Source organism: Zootermopsis nevadensis, unplaced genomic scaffold, assembly GCF_977971745.1.
Source record: "Zootermopsis nevadensis isolate Lab colony 2312 unplaced genomic scaffold, Znev_1.0 Znev_ptg000012l, whole genome shotgun sequence".
In the NCBI taxonomy this organism is placed as follows: Eukaryota; Metazoa; Arthropoda; class Insecta; order Blattodea; family Termopsidae; genus Zootermopsis; species Zootermopsis nevadensis.
In genome coordinates this window covers 1992489-2013011 of record NW_028259144.1, presented here as the reverse complement: position 1 = coordinate 2013011, position 20523 = coordinate 1992489, and the positions used below count along the sequence as shown (strand labels likewise).

The window sequence follows — 20523 nt, the reverse complement described above, 5'->3', positions numbered from 1 at the left end:
GTTTAAATTTATAGTTTAAATGCGTCATGTTTGTGTTTTGCTATGCATTGAAACATGTAGTAGTATAAAGCGCGATACTGTAACATCGTAATAACGATGAATAGCGCAAAATATCAATATTAATTTTTAAATTTTAACATCAACAATTTAAAGTTTGTGTATAGACTTGAATTATATTATATATTTGAATTGTGTTTAAATATTATAAAGATCAGCTTCGGATTCAAAGGTTTAATGTTATCTAGGTCTTACGGATGGATTTCTTACAAAAGGTTACTCGCCAAAAAATTTTATGCATTCCTTGTGTCCAGATCTTCGCCAAAAATCCAAATAGAAGGCGTATGGGCTGGAAACCTAGCCAGGAAACGTCTTTTCGGACTCCAGAGAAAATCTGTGAACCACAGAATCGCATTTCGCACGTCGCACCAGAGCCATAAAAAAGAACAAATGGACTTGTGATTATTCGCGACTGGCATTCACATGCAACGGATGTTGCGTAATCGAATTGAGAAGTTAGGTATTCTGCGTCCCTAGCGCAGAAGAATAAATTCACCTGGAACCTGCTCAGAATTAATCTAGTCGGACGTCCTTCTACACGAAAGTAAATGAGTTCCGATGAAATGTTGCCTAGCTACAGAGCATTCCAAGAATCTAAAGACGAAGCTCTCCTCACTAATAATTCAGACCACAGCGCGCGGAAAATTCAATACGTCGTGCCATCTGACGCTTTGAGTACTCGTCGCCCTTGGATTACCTGGTGAGACGTTATCGGCTTTTTTTCTGCAATAAAACTGCCCCAATTTCGATGTCTACGCATTGACGAGGTTTAAAATACTGTAAATGTATTTACACTCCATAGAGTCTGAAGTAAGTCTTACAGATTTGGTATTTTGTTTTCGAGTGCGGCCTCTTGTGAACACGGCAATAAAACTTATGAATCCGTAAAGAGCGGGGTTTTTATTGGCCATCTGAGCGACTGTCAGCTTCTCAAGGATCCGGCTCCATGGAGTTGTTCTTTCCTCTCTTTATCTTACACATTCGTGTCTTGCTCCGTCTTTGTATCTTCCGTCGATGTTTGTTGGACGACAGTAATTTGTTAGGACCGCAAGAGGACGCAGTGTTCCTTGCAATGCGTTTCTTCAAGGCAAGCAACATATTTACAATGAAGGTCGGTTTGGATATAAATATTACAGTAAATAAAAAAAATTTGGATTCGCTTGGTCTGCAGCGGTCAGTGGCGTTTGCTGGTCTGAGAGCGTGGCATTAACAAATCCAAGTGCTTCAGGATTGCACAGCTAATGGCAGGAGAAGGTGGTGTTAATTTTTAGTTAAACACTAAATGTAAATACCACAGAGAAAGATAAGACCGTCAACGAAACAGTAGTTTAGAAATTAGTGCACGAAAAAAAGAGTTGACCTTCCGTCGTTGTTGATGTCCGAAGATAAAGGTTTAGAACGTCCTCGCGTTTAAGAATGACGTCATGACTATGTCGCAGTAGCTCAGCAAATTTACCTACTATAAACTACATGGATGTGAGTTCACATAGGAAAATAATAATTGAGTAGATCATAGTTAATAGTAAGAACGTACTGCACCATATATGTTAACGTAACTTGTGTTGAACATGACTAATGTCTTCATTTGCCACATCATAATAAATATTTTATAACACACAGAAGAAGGCAATGGCAAACCACTTCTGGATCATCTGCCAAGAACGTATATGAACAGGTCCCAGTCCGAGAAAAGGATGGAAGGATCCTGTTCATATGGACCTGTCGTCAGACAGAACACTAAATAATAATAAGATGAGGTGGTCTAGCGGTTAGAACGCTGGCCTTGTAATCCTGGGGTCTCGGGTTCGATTCCCGGCGGTGCCCGAATTTATAACTTGTGTTGGACAAGGCCGTGGTCTAGGCAACACGGAGTTTTCCTCCGTGGCATCCCAACAATTACTCCACTCACACACAGAAGAAGGCAATGGCAAACCACTTCTGGATCATCTGCCAAGAACGTATATGAACAGGTCCCAGTCCGAGAAAAGGATGGAAGGATCCTGTTCATATGGACCTGTCGTCAGACAGAACACTAAATAAAAAAATAATGTTCTCAGTAACGCCAATAGCATCAAACTGAGACTTTTGTGGATATTAGTATTGTAATTTTTCTGTTTATTATAAGTTTTCCTCAGGTACAACTAAGCTTGGCACAATGAATGTAATATTAGACAAAGCTAAACTGAACATTTATGAATACGTGCAAAATAAAAAAAATATATATATCTAATCTCATAAAATGGATATCAGGTAAGTACAGAACAAATTGATTATGACGTATGGATGTGAAAAGACATCAGTACATGAATTTTTTTAATCTGTTTTCAGCATGGCAACAAACAGACATTGTAAGTAGTAGGATTAATACTCCTAATTACAATGTGTTTAAAATTAGAATCACTGTATTCAGAAACTTATATGAGTTGTTATTTTTTTACTCGTAACAAACATATTTGTTTGAGACACCCAGTTCAAATGCTTTAGAAATTAAATGTCTTTAGATTCGTGTTTTTTTTTTACACAAAAATTATTATTCATACAGATAAGACTTAATTCAGAATGTTTCCTCAAATGGTATTCATTTTCAGTTTGATACCACAGTAGTATGTTGAAAATCAGGATTTAAGGAGTGCTTTAAAAAATTAGCCATCAGAACCTACTTTTTTACAATCTCTCCTGCTGACAAACGTCACTAAATCTTTCAGTTCTGAGTCTTTTGACAAGTGAAATTTAAAGAAATCGAAGACATTTTCAGAGGAGCAGAGAACGGTTGAATCCATGAATCACTTTTTAAACACTCAATAGTGTTCAGTCTTAAATGATATGAAAACACTACGTAGATAAAACAAAGTATCTTCAATGTATAATCTTTCAGTATTCTACGTAGTTTACGAAGAAATTAGTACTAAATTTAACATTTGTTTTAACACTTTGAAGCAAGAAATTTGTATAAAAAAATATTTAAAAGTTCAATTCCTGACTCAAAACATTTTGTAATGTTTCTCCATTACAAAGACCAACTGCTTGATGCTGTTTAAGGAAATGAGCACTATTTACTCTGCGAGTCATATTAGACCCATATATACATTCTGTCAACAGAGTTGCTGACTGTTAAGGGACGTGACATATGCAGTTAGCACAGAGCACCAAAGGCTAAGGAAGACGTTAATTCACTCCACAAAGTTAGACTGTTGGCACAGTAATATTAAAACTAATAAGAATATTTAAAGTTCAGACACTAGAATGGCTTTAGATGCATCTTATCACATTTTTTTTTCCAATAATTTCCTTGTTTAGATCTGAGAAATCTCCATTCTGAAGGGCAGGTCGCCGTTGTCCGTAAAACATCTCTGCACATCGCTGTAATCTATCGTAACGCACTTTCCTTGTCGAACAACGTCATTTACATTCTCAAAATAACTGTGAGAGACAGCAGACAACGAATAACAATCTCCATCCTTCGTTGAAATTGAAAACCTGTACTTGAACTCGGAAGCATTTTCCTGTGGCCCCACATAGAACACAGCGCAGTAGAAAGCGTCACTGTGAACTCTCCAACTCACGTAAAACAGATCATCGAGAGTTATTATGGCCTGGTAATATCTCTGCGAACGCGACACGTTGTGAAGAACGGTCTTGAACTTCCCTGAGACGCGCTGGACACAGCTGCCCTTGTGATTTCTCTCTACATGTCGTCTCACAGTATCCAGTGAACCAACCCAGTTGCACCGAGTGTTTGATATCTTGGCAAAAGGACACTTCTGGTTATCAAACGCACACTCGGTCTCATGGCACTTGACTGTCATCTTGGTGAGGAGCTTCGTGCAACCCCTCTGGATGTTTCTGCAAGGATACAGTGTCTCGGTGGCGAGGCTCTCCAGAGAAAGGTTCCGTACCTTCAGAAATGGACCACTGCAGATGGGACACTTCTCAAGTGTGACCCTACAGTTACAGCAGAGATTGTGGCCGTTGTTACACAGCATGATGGGTGGAACCATGTACTCCATGCAGACTGGACATTCCAGCTCCTGAAGAAGCCGATGGCGTAGTCCCTCTTGCATGTCGGTCATCTTCGTCTGTGGATTGGCTTCTGTAAGAATCAGTTTTAATGATCATCGTTATTTTTGCTGAATTTAAAGGACGCGGAATAAGGAACAAGGGAGAAAATAAAAGGATTGATATGAAGGCAGGCGAATTTGTAAAACAATGCAAGACACGTACCGACTTCACTCCGGAACGCAGAATAGACGGGCGTGCAGGGTGACAGCCAGGCGGGCGACCTCCTCACTCATGAACGATCAAGTGGTATAGTGAACGGCCAGCCTCTGTTACCGGTTTATATACCGCCTCGGGGATTTTCCACGCTAGCGGAATGACGCAAGATGAAAATATTTATCGTCCGTACACGTGTCCTTCTAAACAATCATGTCTGAAATTAATCTGTGGGACTTCTCTGGCACTGCGTTTGGACGTAGGAGGAAATGTAGTTATTTTCTTAAATTATGTCTTCCTTCTTCTCTCTTTCATTCCCTTCTTCCTACCTCATTCTTTCTTGAACAGATCCAGTTCAGTTCAGGACCTCATAACAAAAGTTCCTGCTTTTAAATATTGCATTTTATTGTCATGAAAATCATGCAAGATGTCAAGAAATCCCCCACTTTTTGTAGCAATCGAGAGAAGTTCCGCGCATTACCTTGTCTAGACCCAGTTGAATTCAGTCAACAGCCTTTATCCCTGTTTCTGACGTCCATTTTAATATCATCTTCGCAGGTTTTATCTGGTAAAACGCTGCATGCATTTCTGATCTCCCCCATACATGCTACATTCCCCGCCCATCTCATCTTCCTTCGTTTTATTTTCCTAAAATTCGGCCTAGGTTAACTGAAGAGTACAAATTCTGAAGGTCCTCAATATCCTGCGTTCGGTTACTTCTTCTGGAGGTGCTGCAAAGAGAGAGTATGAAGGTGCCTCTGTCTTTGGAATGTTGGGCTGTGTAAGACTTATCGCCCTGATGATGGAGACAATAAGCACATACGAAACGTCGGTAAATGACTACCAGAAAACACGACGCAGCATGCCAGAAGACGGTCATTTTCATCCTCCAGAAGTAATTTTGTTCTTTTAATCTTGGAGATTTTGCGTGGGGTGTAGTGTTCTTGTTCAGGGGCGGAAACCAATGGCCATTGCACGGGAAACGCTCAGCCTAAGGCCGTATAGTCACTGTGTGCTGGCTGTTCGCATGTTCTGCGCAGTTGTTGAGTGAGATGCCTGCAGGCACGTGTGTTTGCCCTGACACTCCCACTTAAACAATAACACGCGAGCAGTGTCGTCTTCCGATGTGCGGTCCATGACTGAGGCTGGCTCAGTCAGAGGACGCAAAAGACAGATTTACTGTTATTCGCTTTTCATCTCGTGGTTAAAGCAGAATTCAGTTTTCTGAGCAAGATCTCTTTTTTTTTTTAAATTCAGTCACAGGACAAAGTCCGGAAGAGTAATTTGAATGTAATTTAACGCACAATCGACACAGACCTTGAAAACCTTTGTAACCAGGTTAGTTCCCGCACACGAAGCGTATTTTCATACACTGTTCATTGCCGCACGGAATCCGCTTGGCCGAGGAAGTATCCGTGATTCATGTGGTGAAGGACACGCTAATTCCATATCTTATGACGTGGTCTCTACGCGGTTACACCTCAGTCTGCACAAAGCACTGTGATCTTCAAGGGAAATAAATGTCTGGGTTATGTATGTGTCTGTAAACTTGGGGTTCGCGAGCCTCATCTCAGCAGTGGATTTGAGGTTTATTTAACTACCCTGTCAGTGTCTCAGGTGATTAATTGACAGTGACTTGGAAAGAGTGTGAGAGGAAGCGGTCGTGGCCTAATTTAAGGTAATACCCCAAAATTTTTCGGGAGGGACTGAGGATCTTGCGAAAGCACGCAATTTGTTGTCCGACAGAACTGTGAATTGTGCGTGACTTCCTGAAAGACAGAGCTACTTATCGCCCTGATGATGGAGGCAACATTCACCTCCGAAACGTATGCAAACGTCTACGAGACCGAACGGGGCAAGAACCCAGAAGACAGACATGTTGGTTAAATGAGCCTCTGCCCCCCCCCCCCGTCCGGCAATAAGAGGTCTGATCGGGACGCTGGCGACGACGGGTGCCGATTCCTAGAATGCATGGAGCTTAACCTCGACGTTTCGTAGACAAAGGTGCCTTTGATCGTAAAGGCGGTTCTGTCCCCTTTGCGGCCAGTAACTCCGAGTTCACGGACAGATATCGGCATGAAACCTCCTCGCCTTGGGAGAAACTTACTTACTTCCTGCAGGTCGACTGGTGCCAAGTGACTTGATGACTTGGGCGACACCTTGTGATTTGACGTCATTTCTTGACGTCATTACGTGCCCACTTGTGAGAGATCAGCAGGTTGTATCTCAGTGAGCAGGTGACCTTTATTAATGACGTGGACATAAGGCGTCAAATGAAGTACAGGAACCCAATGTTCAGTCATTTATTTATTATTATTTACTTCTGTCTACCTCTCCTTGTCTCTTGCTTCTTTCCAACTATTCTTCCTTCCCTTTCATTTGTTTTCTCTTCGTGTTTCGTACCTTTAGTCCTGTTTTTTCTTTGATTCTTACTTTTATCTTCCGTCGCTTTTATCTTTCCTGTTTTTATAACGTTGACTTTCTCTTTTTCGCGTCTCCTTTCTTCTATTACGCCACCTATAGGCCAATAATCTTTATTTGACAAGCCAATGTAGCAAACCTTGTTTAATGATTGGCACAGAACTCTGTCTAACTAAGTTTGACGATTTGACAGAGTGTAACTGTGTTTTAAGAGGAATTCTTCGCTTTTCCCTGCCGATAGTGTTATCTGTTTACATCTGTGGATATAATAGCACGCTCAGCTAGTTAAGAAACTTCCCGAATTCACAGGAGCCCACCTCTGGTCCATATCCTAAGCCAGATGAATCTATTCCACACCCTTCTGTACTGTCCTTCCACACAACACGAAAATAAATGTGGACTGTCGTGTTTGTGTGGTGGAATGTACAGAAAGATACAGGAGCTGGAGACCCGAGCGACCACTGTTTGTGCCAGGAAAAATTACTGAAGAAGAATTTTTTTTTTGTAAAATCCTTCAAACTGAAATTAGAAATGCGTGGGATATATTTAAAAGGCAAAACCTGTATGGAAGCAAACGACTTAGGACACTCAGAGTCGTAGGAGGGAAGATGATATTAAAACGGATTTTAAGACTGTGGTGTAATGGTGTGGACTGGATTCGGCTGGCTCGTAATGGAATCTAGTGGCAGGCTGTTGTGAAGACGGGGATGAACCTTCGGGTTCTGTAAAGGCGGGGAATTTCTTGACTAGGAGAGGTAAAATTAACTTCCAAGAAATAAATCTGCTAGTCTGTTTAAGTTTCTTTGAACGCGCTCCTTTACTTTTCGATATATCGTTGTGAAATCGAACTGCACTAATTTGACTAGTTGAACATTGTGCCGCAGTCGTCATCGTGTCACTGGCTGTAAACAGCGGTCATTACAGCAGAGCTCGTACAGACAGAAAGTACCTGCTTTCTTCTATTTCATAGGTATGTGCACTTACCGGTAATTCGTGTTCCATTAGAGTAGAATATAATTAATTCATATAGTATTTGTTTCTAATACAAACATAAATTACATAGTTATGACAGTAATTTACAGTCAGCTGCAGTATTAACGCCAAAATAATTACGCAAGAAAGCGTACTCACTAATGATTACGTGTATTTATAATAGATGAAAATTTTTAGTCGAGGTAAATTCTTGTATGGAGTAGGAGTGAGAGAGGATGTTTGAATGTACCGAATAAAACTTTACAAATCAGCGCGTTCTGTTATCTTTAATAACGAGAATAATAGAACTGACGAGCATTTTGTGGTTATTAAACGTAATCCGAATGTGAATGGATGGAATGGAGAGTATAATATTGTTATTCAGTTTGACCCCCTCGCAATGTTCAGAACAATGAATATTAAAATGCATAAAACATTTTTTTTGTGTGTGGTTGAGATCAAATTAAATCGGGAGTACAAGCTGTTGTTCAATTCCCTTTTTTTATATTCTCGTATCATCCTTGAAATTATAATGATCAGACTATACAAAACTATAATTTTATCTGTTATATTATATGGGTGTGAAAATGAATATCTTACTATAACAGAACACAGATTAATGGCGTTTTTGAAAAGGGTTAGTTAGTGAAATATATTTGGGCCAAAGAGAGGAGAATGGGGGAAGCTTCATAATTCGTGATCTTCACCTAATGTTAATTATTATGATTAAAATGGAATGGACAGGACATGTGAGAACCAAGTGAGTTTTGTCGGAAACCTGAAAGATGGAATGACTTGCTAGACCTAGACATTGATGGGAGGAAAATATTAAAATCTGCCTTAAGGAAGCAGCACATGAGTTTGTGAACTGGATTCATCTGGCTCAGAAAAAGTGACCATTGGGCAGGTTCTTGTGGTCACATTAACGAACGAATTTGTAAATCCATTATCCTAGTACCCACTTGAATTGCAGTTGTATCATTAATCATGAACGAAACTTGGGACCACCGTCTAATTTATTGATTATTTATTTAAAAACGCTGTAAGTAGGACAGTCACGAAGTAGGAGGGCCAACCACTTGACATTAGCACCAAACGTTCTAAAGACTGTTATGGTTACAAGATGTTAATTGCAGAGGTACTGTATTTCGATCACCTGCGATGTTATGATTACACAACGATTGCTCATGTATACACGTTAAATGAATTTGTGTGGCTCAGGTTAGGGACAAGTGTCTTGCTTTTTTTGAACGTGGTAATTAATCTTCAGGTTCAGGTAACAGGCCGGGAATTTCTTAGCTGATTCCACAGTCATATTTCCATGTTTAACACGCGAACTGAGACGGAAAGCGTCAATTTTGAACTTCCAGCTTTAACGGGGGTGCATTTCGAAGGAGCTGGCTGCGGGATCCTCCGAAACGTCTGCAGACGAAATCGATTGGACACGATGCGATGGCCAGAAGGCTCCGCGCTGTAATCCTGAGCGTTCTGTGCTGACCAAAGCGTTTCTTTCAGCGAAGTTCTGGCATGGAGACTGATGAGCTCCCGTTCGTGGATCTGACGCCGATGTCCCAGCTGCTTGTGTGCCCAGAATGTGACAACCTCTTGGTGCAACCGACGTCGGTCTGCGTGTCGGGCCACACTTTCTGCACTGCCTGCCGCCTCGAGCTTGACAAGTGTTCCACCTGTGACGGGACGTTTCTGGAACACGCCAGGAACATCCTCATTGAGCAGATATGCAAACTCATTGGCAACATGTGTCCATATTCTGCAAGCGGTTGCAAGTACACACTGACAGCCACATTACTGCCTGTGCACGTTTCAAGATGCGTCTACAGAAAGTTGGAGTGCCCGCTTAACAAAATTCCTGCATGTAGTTGTTCATGGTCTAGTGTTGTTAAGAACCTTGTTCCTCATGTGATGAAATGTCATGAAGACAAAGTATCGGAAAGGAATTATATCATGAGCACTGCTTTACAGAGCGATGTGAAAATTATTATTCATAAAGGCGAGGTGTTTCTTTATTACAAATACCACGATGGCGATGAGTGGTTTGCAATTATACAAAGAGCAGGTTGCACTGAGCTGAAGTTCAGGAGTGTTTTTATAATAAGGTCATCACAAAACAAGATTGAAAGTGTCAACATGACATTCCCTGTTACGAGCATTGAAGAAAGCATGGATGATGTCTTCGAACAAGGGCGTAGTATGATTCTGGATGACACTGTAGTTGATAAGTTTACTGTGGGTGACGAAATTTGCATGATGGTCGCTGTTGAAGAGGTCGAATAGTTTCTTTTCTGATGTTGGCAGCCACAATTTTGCTCCGTAATTTTGAAATTTTCAAGAGGGGGGGGGTCCATAAGTGTGGAGGGTTATGGGTTGTCGGTGTTGTATCGGATAAAAGCGTAGAATCTCAACTTCATGTGGGAATTCTGCTTTCACTTCATTTTGCAGAATTTTCTTTGAGCCACTGTGGACTTTCTCCTCTTACGTGTGTTTTTTATAAATATTTCTCTTGATCGTTTGCTTTTATTGTGCAATACGCATTTCGTAATAAAACTTGTATTATATACAGCATAGTGTGAAGTTTTTTATTTTGATTTGGTTACCCTCACAAAGCCCTGTATAATGCTAGATGGCAAAGTGTTCTTTATTTCGCACAAAATTATTGATATCAGGCGGTGTATCTTATTGTGGCTGGACTTTGCCTCTTGGATTTTATGAGAAATATACAAATACGGAACTGGTCCATTTTTATATATATGTGATCGTTCATCACGTATTAAAAGAATAAAAAGATAAATTAATATGAGCATGTTGTAAGAATGGACTTTTAGATTGAATTTTATGAAACTGATGCCAAATTACTGTACAGTACTATTTTAAATTTTTACATGCATTTGGCCCCAAACGTAATTAGTCTGTACTTACGTGTTTGTTCCGTCTGTTCACAATTTGCTGAATGCGCTGTACGTGCGTATTAACACAGATTCACTTCACTTCCAATATTTAGTGCATTTGAGATCAAGGTCCAAGGTTCCCTGCGTGATGCGAGGTGTATGATGAGTCACTGTGACTGCGATTGCTTCTGTGGTCCGGTCAAGGACACCTCCTTTCTATTCCCTTACCGGTAAATTTTTTAACGTGTGGCCCGCTAGCTCATAAGCAGGGACGAATGTGTTTCCAGGTCTTGAATGGCCGAGAACCCCATGTCTGTAGTATTTGTGGTCGAAACACCATCGTCAAAGCAGAGTTCGTATTCCATATGTCATTTTTCAGAATCTCGGCTCGGAGACCGGTTATTTTGTTAGGTCTTTCGTGGTTTTACTCAGATTATCCAAATGCCGCAGTCATAGAACCTTAAATAAGGCCATGACTACTGCATCCTTCCAAATCCTTGCTATTCATTGTTCACGAGTCGTCTTAATATTCAACGCTAAATAGTCTGGGCTAATAAATGCGTCGTTAAATAAGATAAGAACAAAGAAAATTTAAAACTGTCGTTGAACAACGTGAGACTGGTAGCAAAGACAGAAATGCTTATGTACGCCGGTAGCACTGACTAATGCTGTTGCTCAGGAGGTCACCTGCTTTGACCATTACAAACTTCATTAAAATATGGGAACCACCGTTATCAGCCTCACAGTGTACTTGAGTGTTTTACCGTGAATCGTGTAATTCCAAACCACAGTTTGTAACTCACATCCGCTTCATTCCTTTAATCTGCCACTGCTCAGGAACGTGTACATGCCAAGCATGCTACCGTTCCTGTAGCATTTACGAAACCTCGTGTCAAACAAGTTCCTAGAATAACCTACTAAGATTCCTATTGCTTTAAATACAAAATTCAGCTAGAATGCGAACCGGGGAAGACCAAACAATAAACAGACCAGTGACGGATGCATTACCGAGTTTAAGAATACCACGATGAGACAAATCAATTCCGTATCTTCCCACCCTATTCCACCAAATATCTGTTCAATAGAATCCTTCCACCAATGTCTACATGTTCCGACTCTGTCCTTCAGAATTTCCAACCAAAATTCTGCACGAATTTCTCATCTCCGTGTGTGTTACATGTCCCGCCCATCTCATTCTCGTGATTTGATCATTCAAGGAATTCCTGCGTTCACCTAGACAATTATACTACGTTATCTCAATAAGAAATGAAGTTCGCCGTCAATGTAGTGCCCTGCACTACCGCAGATCCAGTCATTTGAGTTGTCACACAGTTACAAAACGTAAAATATTTTTGTTTTCACTTGAAATTAAAGGCCCCCGTGTCGGGGTTTGATGTCTTGAAGAGGCAGAGGTCTCTATGTTTGCCATCACTGTGTCCAGAACGACCTTTGGTCCACCGAGCCCCTTACCAGAGGCTGCTAGGGTCTGTTTTCTCGGCAGTAAAATTACTGAAGCCTCAAGCTGACATAACTTCCTTCCAGTACCCAGTTTTGAAATATTTGGCAACCTACATCTATACGTCTTCATTTCATGGTTCTTAACAAAGGGGCAAATTTACCTTTCTACTAAACAGTCAAGACCACATGACGTCACAATACGGAAACCCACGATCGAAATCATATCATATATCGCAAGTTGATACATTACGTTGATATTCAAAATGAGAGTTGACATAAATATTAACCTGTGTACTCGATTATTAAATGTTTTGGCGATGGTTAATTACACCTGACCACAAACAACAGACCTAAGTTCTGAAACGCTGTGTTTTTTTAAAATACCAGACGATGCACAAAGACAGAAATCCAGATGAACAAGTATCGATTCTTGATATTGTCTCTACAGAACGCACCCTGTACATATTGACCTCTGAAGTACATGACAGTATTCTGAAAACACCTGGTCTAGTGTCTTCTGAGACGCTTCAACCAGGCTTGCTGTCTTTTGCAGTTCGTCGAAGTGGACTGAGGGTACTGACTGGCTCTGTGGGGACGACTTGGCTTGTGGGTTGCTTCTTTGTGGGACGGGGAACGAAACATTCTCTGAGGTGAGTGACGAGGGCGATGTCTTGCGAGATTTCGTTTTGTTTCGAGGAAGAACATGGCACATAGTTGATCTATATGATATAAATTATTATTAAATTCCTATATTACAGTGTCTGATAACAGCAAAGAATCTTTGGCAGGCAAACACTAATAAATATGTACATTAAACAAAAAAAGTATTGTGAAAGAAAACAAAATACATATACCCAATCTAAAAAATTATGATACTGTTTTCGCTAAAAATGTCCAAAAATCTACGTTTGTCATTTTCAGCGATGACGCATCTAGCCGAAGGACTTTCTTAATGCACTGCTCACGTATGAAGGCATAAAATTCTCTTACGTACCTTGTAGGCACATGGATGACCAACAGTGTCCATGATGGAAAGACAGTTTATTTTGTCCTTGAAAACATTAATAAAGGAGACGTCATCTTCTGGAATAAATCATTCTAAAATTTAATCAATTCAAAATTAAATCTTAATTACTTTAAATATTAAATTACAAGAAACGCGAAGAACACGAAACTGGCTAATGTTCTTTGTACAATTTTTGTTTTACTGGAATAATAAAAATAATGTATTTGTAGTTGAATATACTACTGAAAAATAATGTAATTCCGAGTTTAGACTCTTCGTATAATTATACCTACAGCAGTGACAGTCTCATATCAACTCCTTTTGTAATAAATTAAGTATTTTATCATAATAAATTTTATGAATCAAACGATTTAATGGAGCACTTGGCTGAACCATAATACAGGAGTCACTGCATTTTGCAACGTTATTTATTGACAGATCTTAAGCGAAAAGAAGAATGGATTTTCCAGAAGACAGCAAACCAGACAGGAAAATTCCTAACAAGTCTGGGAAACGAAGACATCAGGACCAGGAGAGTAGTAGCGTTGGACATCAAACCGACCTCCCTGACGTTGCGCCTTCGTCAGAGGGACGTCCAGTCGCTACTGTAGAGACTACACCATGTCGGAAAATGTTCGACAAGATTCGGCGACGAAGACAACAGAAGCAAGAGAGCAGCGCCTTTGGACATGGAAGCGACCGCCCTGACCTTGAATCTTCGTCAGAGGGACGTTCCGACGCTGCTGTAGACACTCCACCGGATCGGGAAATGTTCGACAAGATTTGGCGACGAACACAACAGAAGCAAGAGAGCAGCGCCATTGGACATGGAAGCGACCGCCCTGACCTTGAATCTTCGTCAGAGGGACGGAACGTCGCTGCTGTAGAGACTACACCGGATCGGGAAATGTTCGGCAAGATTCGGCGACGAACACAACAGAAGCAAGAGAGTAGCGCCTTTGGACATAGAAGCGAAAGCCCTGACCTTGAATCTTCGTCAGAGGGACGTACCGTCTCTGCTGTAGGGACTACACCGGATCGGGAAATGTTCGGCAAGATTCGGGGACGAACACAACAGACGCAAGAGAGCAGCGCCTCTGGACATGGAAGCGACCGCCCTGACCTTGAATCTTCGTCAGAGGGACGGAACGTCGCTGCTGTAGAGACTACACAGGATCGGGAAATGTTCGGCAAGATTCGGCGACGAACACAACAGACGCAAGAGAGCAGCGCCTCTGGACATGGAAGCGACCGCCCTGACCTTGAATCTTCGTCAGAGGGACGGAACGTCGCTGCTGTAGACACTCCACCGGATCGGGAAATGTTCGGCAAGATTCGGCGACGAACACAACAGAAGCAAGAGAGCAGCTCCTTTAGACATGGAAGCGACCGCCCTTACCTTGAATCTACGTCAGAGCGACGTTCCGTCGCTGCTGTAGAGACTACACCGGATCGGGAAATATTCGGCAAGTCCGGGCAACACGGTCAACATTTGCAGGGGAGCAGCGCCACTGAGCATGAAGCCGATCCCCCTGAAGTTACGCCCCCAGTAAGGGAACATGTTGTCGCTGCTGCAGAGTCAAATCCAGTTCAGGTTTTTGAAGAACCTGTTCGTCCAGGTGTTCAAGAACAGCAACCTCCACACAGACTTCCATTTGCACATACTTCGACCAGAAATGCTGAGTACCAGTATTCTTATCAACATCTGAACCAGTACGTTCAATATGGGAGTGGGAGTGTCATGTATCCGTGGCCTAGTATGTATCCACCTGGGGGAGGTATTTATGCACATCCACTACAAGGTGACCAATCTGTTTTCCAGTACCCATACCCGTTTCCTAATTTTTTTCCGTTTCCGGTTGCTAACCCGTACTACGGTAGTGCACCTCATTTTCAAGGGCAGGTTACACCGCCCTTCGTAGTTCCGCTGATGCCGCTACAGCCCCAGCGGGGGCGAAGGGCTGGACCTTCACACCTTGGACGGCGTCTTCAGCCTCAAGAATTGCCGATTATGAATGTTGATAGAAAACGAAATGAGAGCCGAGCACAGCGGGGTACTCATGGAGGTCTTCAGTATCAAAGACATGAAGATCGTCGGCAAACATTCTCGAGTGAAGTATGTAAAGAGTATCATTTTCCGAAGAAAGACTTTCCAGGTGCAAAGGAAGAATTGCAAGATGATAATTCAGAGAGGAAAGTCGATGAAGCCCACGGAAGTCAGCGGCGTGCAAATGTCCAAGATAGAAATAATGAAGGGATGGTTGGTGAGTGGCTGTCGAAACATTTCCTCGAGAGTGAGGAACTTTCAGAAGGTGTACACGAAGCGGAAGATCGGAGTGCAGAAACTGAAGGAGCACACGGAGTGAAAGGTAAACGTGAAGATATTAAAGGAAGAACACGCGACGTGGAAGGTGATCGTGGCGAACCGACAGGAAGTACTCATAAAGAGGCGCGAAGGAAAATTTACGTTTCTGGTGATGTCTCTCAAGCAACTGGACAGCTTCACTCCAAACTGGGAATTCGAGTAGCAAATAAAGCTGGACAAGGACATTCGGTTTCAGAGAGCCAGTTACCTCATTGTTCCAAACAGTACGCAGAAGACGAATGTGCTCAAGGACCTTGGGAAGCTGAACAGGAGCAGGAGACGGAAGGTGTTTTATCACCGACGAAAGGCAAATTTGTTTTAGATTCTACGCCAGAGTCGGGGGGCGGAAGTTTTAGAGGCATCAAGCGAGACCTGAACATACAGGAGGTCCAAGTTCCTGGACAAACTCCACAGAGACTAAAAAGTGGAAGAAAGACCCGACGTGAACAGCAGGAAGAAGACGATGAGTGTGCAGAGGTACTGAAACTCTCGGAAGAGTTTCCTGACAATCGAGTGATGTGTCCATTCCGGAGGCTGCCCTTGAAGCCCTGCGATTGGATAGGGGAGCTGAGGGGAAGGAGGAGACATGTCATGTTCCAGCACTATGACGATGTGGTGCATGGCAATAAAGTAACATTGACACCCGACAGTGCTCGCCTATTGATTGCATATGACGAAATGTTTCTGTGTTTCACGTACACGTACCCGGTAAATAGAAAGTTGTACTGTGTTACTCTGCACGTTTGCAAGGGGTACAGTTGCAGCGAAATGTACCAATACAGATGCGAACTGCTTTCCAGGAGCAGGGACGAGAAGATCGTAGACACTCGGTTGGTGTCACCTTTCAGCACGCCGTTTTATGCTCTTATGACGTCCGGTAGATGCGTTAGGTTCGACGAAAATGTTGCAAGGTGTTTTATGGGTGACAAAATAATCATATCTTTCACAATTATACGTCGTGAAAAATTTCAGTTATAGATGGAAATATTATGCGAACAAGGATACTCGAATATGTCCAGAACACAGTATTACGAGACACAAATTCATCCCAACACTTTTCTTACAATTAATAAATTTTATGTACGTGGGCGCAGACAAGTTTATGAACAACAAATTAATCATGTTAAAGCCTGAAAATTGTGAAATTTCTACTCCAGGTAATTTCACAAGTATGGCAGAAACTAACTTGAAAATGACTGTGACAGAATTAAGTGAAAGGAAAGAATTAGATTTGATTTTAATAACTAGACTAACAGCGTTACTTTTGTCTTAGATTACAACTCAGAATAATTATCCACGAAGAACTTTTGGTTTTGTTGATTCGTACAAGATGTAAAATGTTAGCTGCTTTATATTAAGTTGAATTTCTATTAATTTCTCAAATTTATAAATGTAGCAAACGAAAACAAAGTACATGATCGTTATAAGACAGAGTACGATATAGTATCGTACACATATAGTCCTTTATATGCGAACGAAATCAAATACAACATACTTTCCAGTTGTGGACAGAACAACAAAGACTGTGCCCCCCCAGAGATGAAGTAGTAGTGGATTGCCATTTGATTACTTTTTTAAATTTAAACAATTAAGGTGTCAATTTTAACAAATGCTTCTTTTGCAAAATGTTTGTGTCCCGCAATAACTGTGAGTGACCTTTTTATAATTCATATATTTAATGTAATTTACTCAATTGCTTTAGGATTATTTTATTTCTACCAATTTTTTTAAAACGATTTTAATTGTAACATCATTGAAGGCAAGCAAGTACTGAAACAACTATTATATTTACATGTCTTTTGTATGTCGATATATGAGGAACCACTGCTTTACCAGTGTTCCTCATTGTGTAAAAATATATCAGAATACGCTCATTATCATTGTTTGTTATTATTATATTAATATTATTGTCATTCTGTATCCTTATTGCAAATGTATGAATTACCATCCTGACTGAGCCTTACTCCTTCTGTTGATTGTTATAGATAATGATTTAAGACTGAAAGCGGTCTAATATACTTGTCTACTAAGATTTATAAAAACACCCGATCTGGAATTTAAGGAAATAATTTTAATAGTTTGTGAGACAAAAGTTTTAACAATTCTCCGACGGAAAATAAATAGAAGTTCCACGTATTATGTATGACTCTGTGGAACTTGCATTAGATGTTGGCGCATTCACCTGTTAAATCGTTCAGTATCATCTTTTCCGTCTTGGTGTGAAGAAATTACTTTTTACTGAGATCGCTGGCAATAAAATTAACCGTCTCCCAGATGTCAAGTGCTAGACATAATGACTTAAAATAACAATTTTCAGACGCCTCATTGAAATTTCCCGTTGATTATAATCTTCAAAATGTTCCCCAATCCATTTTGAGCGGAGAATGAACACGCACTTAAACTTTCTATTATAAATGATATTTAAAGCTCCCACGACGGTGAAGAAGGCCATGGTTGTAACGCCTTGTGAACTTCGCAGATGCCATCGTTTCGGACCAACGAATTGCTTCCATCTTCAGGGCTATAATCCAAAAGGCCAACATAAACGTAATTAATTTATGGTTTTTTGCCCAGCGATTTCACAAAAACAAATCTGACGTTCTGTTCAAAACTGATAAAACAATATTTATACCAGGCAAATAACTGCTTTTGACAGAGTTCATGTGATGCTTCGTTGTTAAATTGTACGGTGTATTTTTAATATAAATATTTGTCTTGATCGTTTGCTTTTATTGTGCAATACGAATTTCGTAATAAAACTTGTATTATATACAGCATAGTGTGAAGTTTTCTTATTTTGATTTCGTTACCCTCACAAAGCCCTGTATAATGCTAGATGGCAAAGTGTTCTTTATTTCGCACAAAATTATTGATATCAGGCGGTGTATCTTATTGTGGCTGGACTTTGCCTCTTGGATTTTATGAGAAATATACAAATACGGAACTGGTCCATTTTTATATATATGTGATCGTTCATCACGTATTAAAAGAATAAAAAGATAAATTAATATGAGCATGTTGTAAGAATGGACTTTTAGATTGAATTTTATGAAACTGATGCCAAATTACTGTTCAGTACTATTTTAAATTTTTACATGCATTTGGCCCCAAACGTAATTAGTCTGTACTTACGTGTTTGTTCCGTCTGTTCACAATTTGCTGAACGCGCTGTACGTGCGTATTAACACAGATTCACTTCACTTCCAATATTTAGTGCATTTGAGATCAAGGTCCAAGGTTCCCTGCGTGATGCGAGGTGTATGATGAGTCACTGTGACTGGGATTGCTTCTGTGGTCCGGTCAAGGACACCTCCTTTCTATTCCCTTACCGGTAAATTTTTTAACGTGTGGCCCGCTAGCTCATAAGCAGGGACGAATGTGTTTCCAGGTTTTGAATGGCCGAGAACCCCATGTCTGTAGTATTTGTGGTCGAAACACCATTGTCAAAGCCGAGTTCGTATTCCATATGTCATTTTTCAGAATCTCGGCTCGGAGACCGGTTATTTTGTTAGGTCTTTCGTGGTTTTACTCAGATTATCCAAATGCCGCCGTCATAGAACCTTAAATAAGGCCATGACTACTGCGTCCTTCCACATCCTTTGCATCCATTAAAATATGGCAACCACCGTTATCAGCCTCACAGTATTCTTGAGTGTTTTACCGTGAATCGTGTAATTCCAAACCACAGTTTCTAACTCACATCCGCTTCATTCCATCAATCTGCCACTGGTTGCTCAGGGTAGCTCCAGCCGATAGAACACACCGTCTGTACACTCAGGTTAGTGTAACGGCCGGACTCACAATGACGCAGCGGACTCTCGGACTTATGACCCTCGACTCTCCAAAACCAGGGGTACCTGCAGCACATCCTTGCTTTTGATTGGATCCCCTAATTTTGGGACCCACGCCTAAATTTTGTAACAAAGGGGTCTCAAAGGCCATCGGTCAACCCCGTTATTACAGGTAGTGCCATTAGACATTGCCCTTCCTTAAGATTTAACAATAGGGCTTAGCTCTTAAGCGAAATGCTATACAAAAGAGGCCTTCCGTAAATGAAGCTTCTTTTGTCCTCACCAAAAGTCCTGCTACAGGGGCATGTTTTCAATAACATGTCGCCAATAGATCAACTAACTTATGAATAGATACATAAAACTAATATATAGTAAATAAAACCTTATCGTTGAGGGTTCGGACGACTACAGTATCTTCCCACCCTATTCCACCGAATATCTGTTCAATAGAATCCTTCCACCAACGTCTACATGTTCCGACTCTGTCCTTCAGAATTTCCAACCAAAATTCTGCATGAATTTCCTATCTCCGTGTGTGCTACATATCCCGCCCATCTCATTATCGTGATTTGATCATTCAAGGAATTCCTGCGTTCACCTAGACAATTATACTACGTTATCTCAATAAGAAATGAAGTTCGCCGTCAATGTAGTGCCCTGCGCTACCGCAGATCCAGTCATTTGAGTTGTCACACAGTTACAAAACGTAAAATATTTTTGTTTTCACTTGAAATTAAAGGCCCCCGTGTCGGGGTTTGATGTCTTGAAGAGGCAGAGGTCTCTATGTTTGCCATAACTGTGTCCAGAGCGACCTTTGGCCCACCGAGCCTCTTACCAGAGGCTGCTAGGGTCTGTTTTCTCTGCAGTAAAATTACTGAAGCCTCAAGCTGACATAACTTCCTTCCAGTACCCAGTTTTGAAATATTTGGCAACCTACATCTATACGTCTTCATTTCATGGTTCTTAACAAAGGGGCAAATTTACCTTTCTACTAAACAGTCAAGACCACATGACGTCACAATACGGAAACCCACGATCGAAATCATATCATATATCGCAACTTGATACATTACGTTGATATTCAAAATGAGAGTTGACATAAATATTAACCTGTGTACTCGATTATTAAATGTTTTGGCGATGGTTAATTACACCTGACCACAAACAACAGACCTAAGTTCTGAAACGCTGTGTTTTTTTAAAATACCAGACGATGCACAAAGACAGAAATCCAGATGAACAAGTATCGATTCTTGATATTGTCTCTACAGAACGCACCCTGTACATATTGACCTCTGAAGTACATGACAATATTCTGAAAACACCTGGTCTAGTGTC

At 41.0% G+C, this 20523-nt stretch overlaps 4 protein-coding genes across 4 annotated transcripts in view; 3 read left to right on the top strand and 1 right to left on the bottom strand.

Moving 5' to 3' along the window:
• LOC110840259 (uncharacterized) overlaps window positions 1–20523 on the top strand; it is a 341537-nt gene that overhangs the window by 169864 nt on the left and 151150 nt on the right. The gene's annotated exons all lie outside the window — the stretch shown is intronic.
• On the bottom strand, window positions 2152–4437 carry LOC110837178 (E3 ubiquitin-protein ligase siah-1-like). The gene is made up of 2 exons (XM_022079045.1): window positions 4279–4437; window positions 2152–4147 (listed from the first exon to the last, which is right to left on the bottom strand). The coding sequence occupies exon 2, from the start codon at window positions 4125–4127 to the stop codon at window positions 3351–3353; it is 777 nt and encodes a 258-aa protein (XP_021934737.1). The 5' UTR covers window positions 4128–4147; window positions 4279–4437; the 3' UTR covers window positions 2152–3350.
• Window positions 7556–10244, top strand: LOC110837186 (E3 ubiquitin-protein ligase SIAH1B). Its single transcript, XM_022079055.2, has 2 exons — window positions 7556–7660; window positions 9178–10244. The coding sequence occupies exon 2, from the start codon at window positions 9190–9192 to the stop codon at window positions 9952–9954; it is 765 nt and encodes a 254-aa protein (XP_021934747.1). The 5' UTR covers window positions 7556–7660; window positions 9178–9189; the 3' UTR covers window positions 9955–10244.
• Window positions 12523–17271, top strand: LOC110840255 (uncharacterized). Its single transcript, XM_087347566.1, has 2 exons — window positions 12523–12673; window positions 13468–17271. Exon 2 carries the CDS (start codon window positions 13487–13489, stop codon window positions 16370–16372), a length of 2886 nt encoding a protein of 961 aa, XP_087203692.1. The 5' UTR covers window positions 12523–12673; window positions 13468–13486; the 3' UTR covers window positions 16373–17271.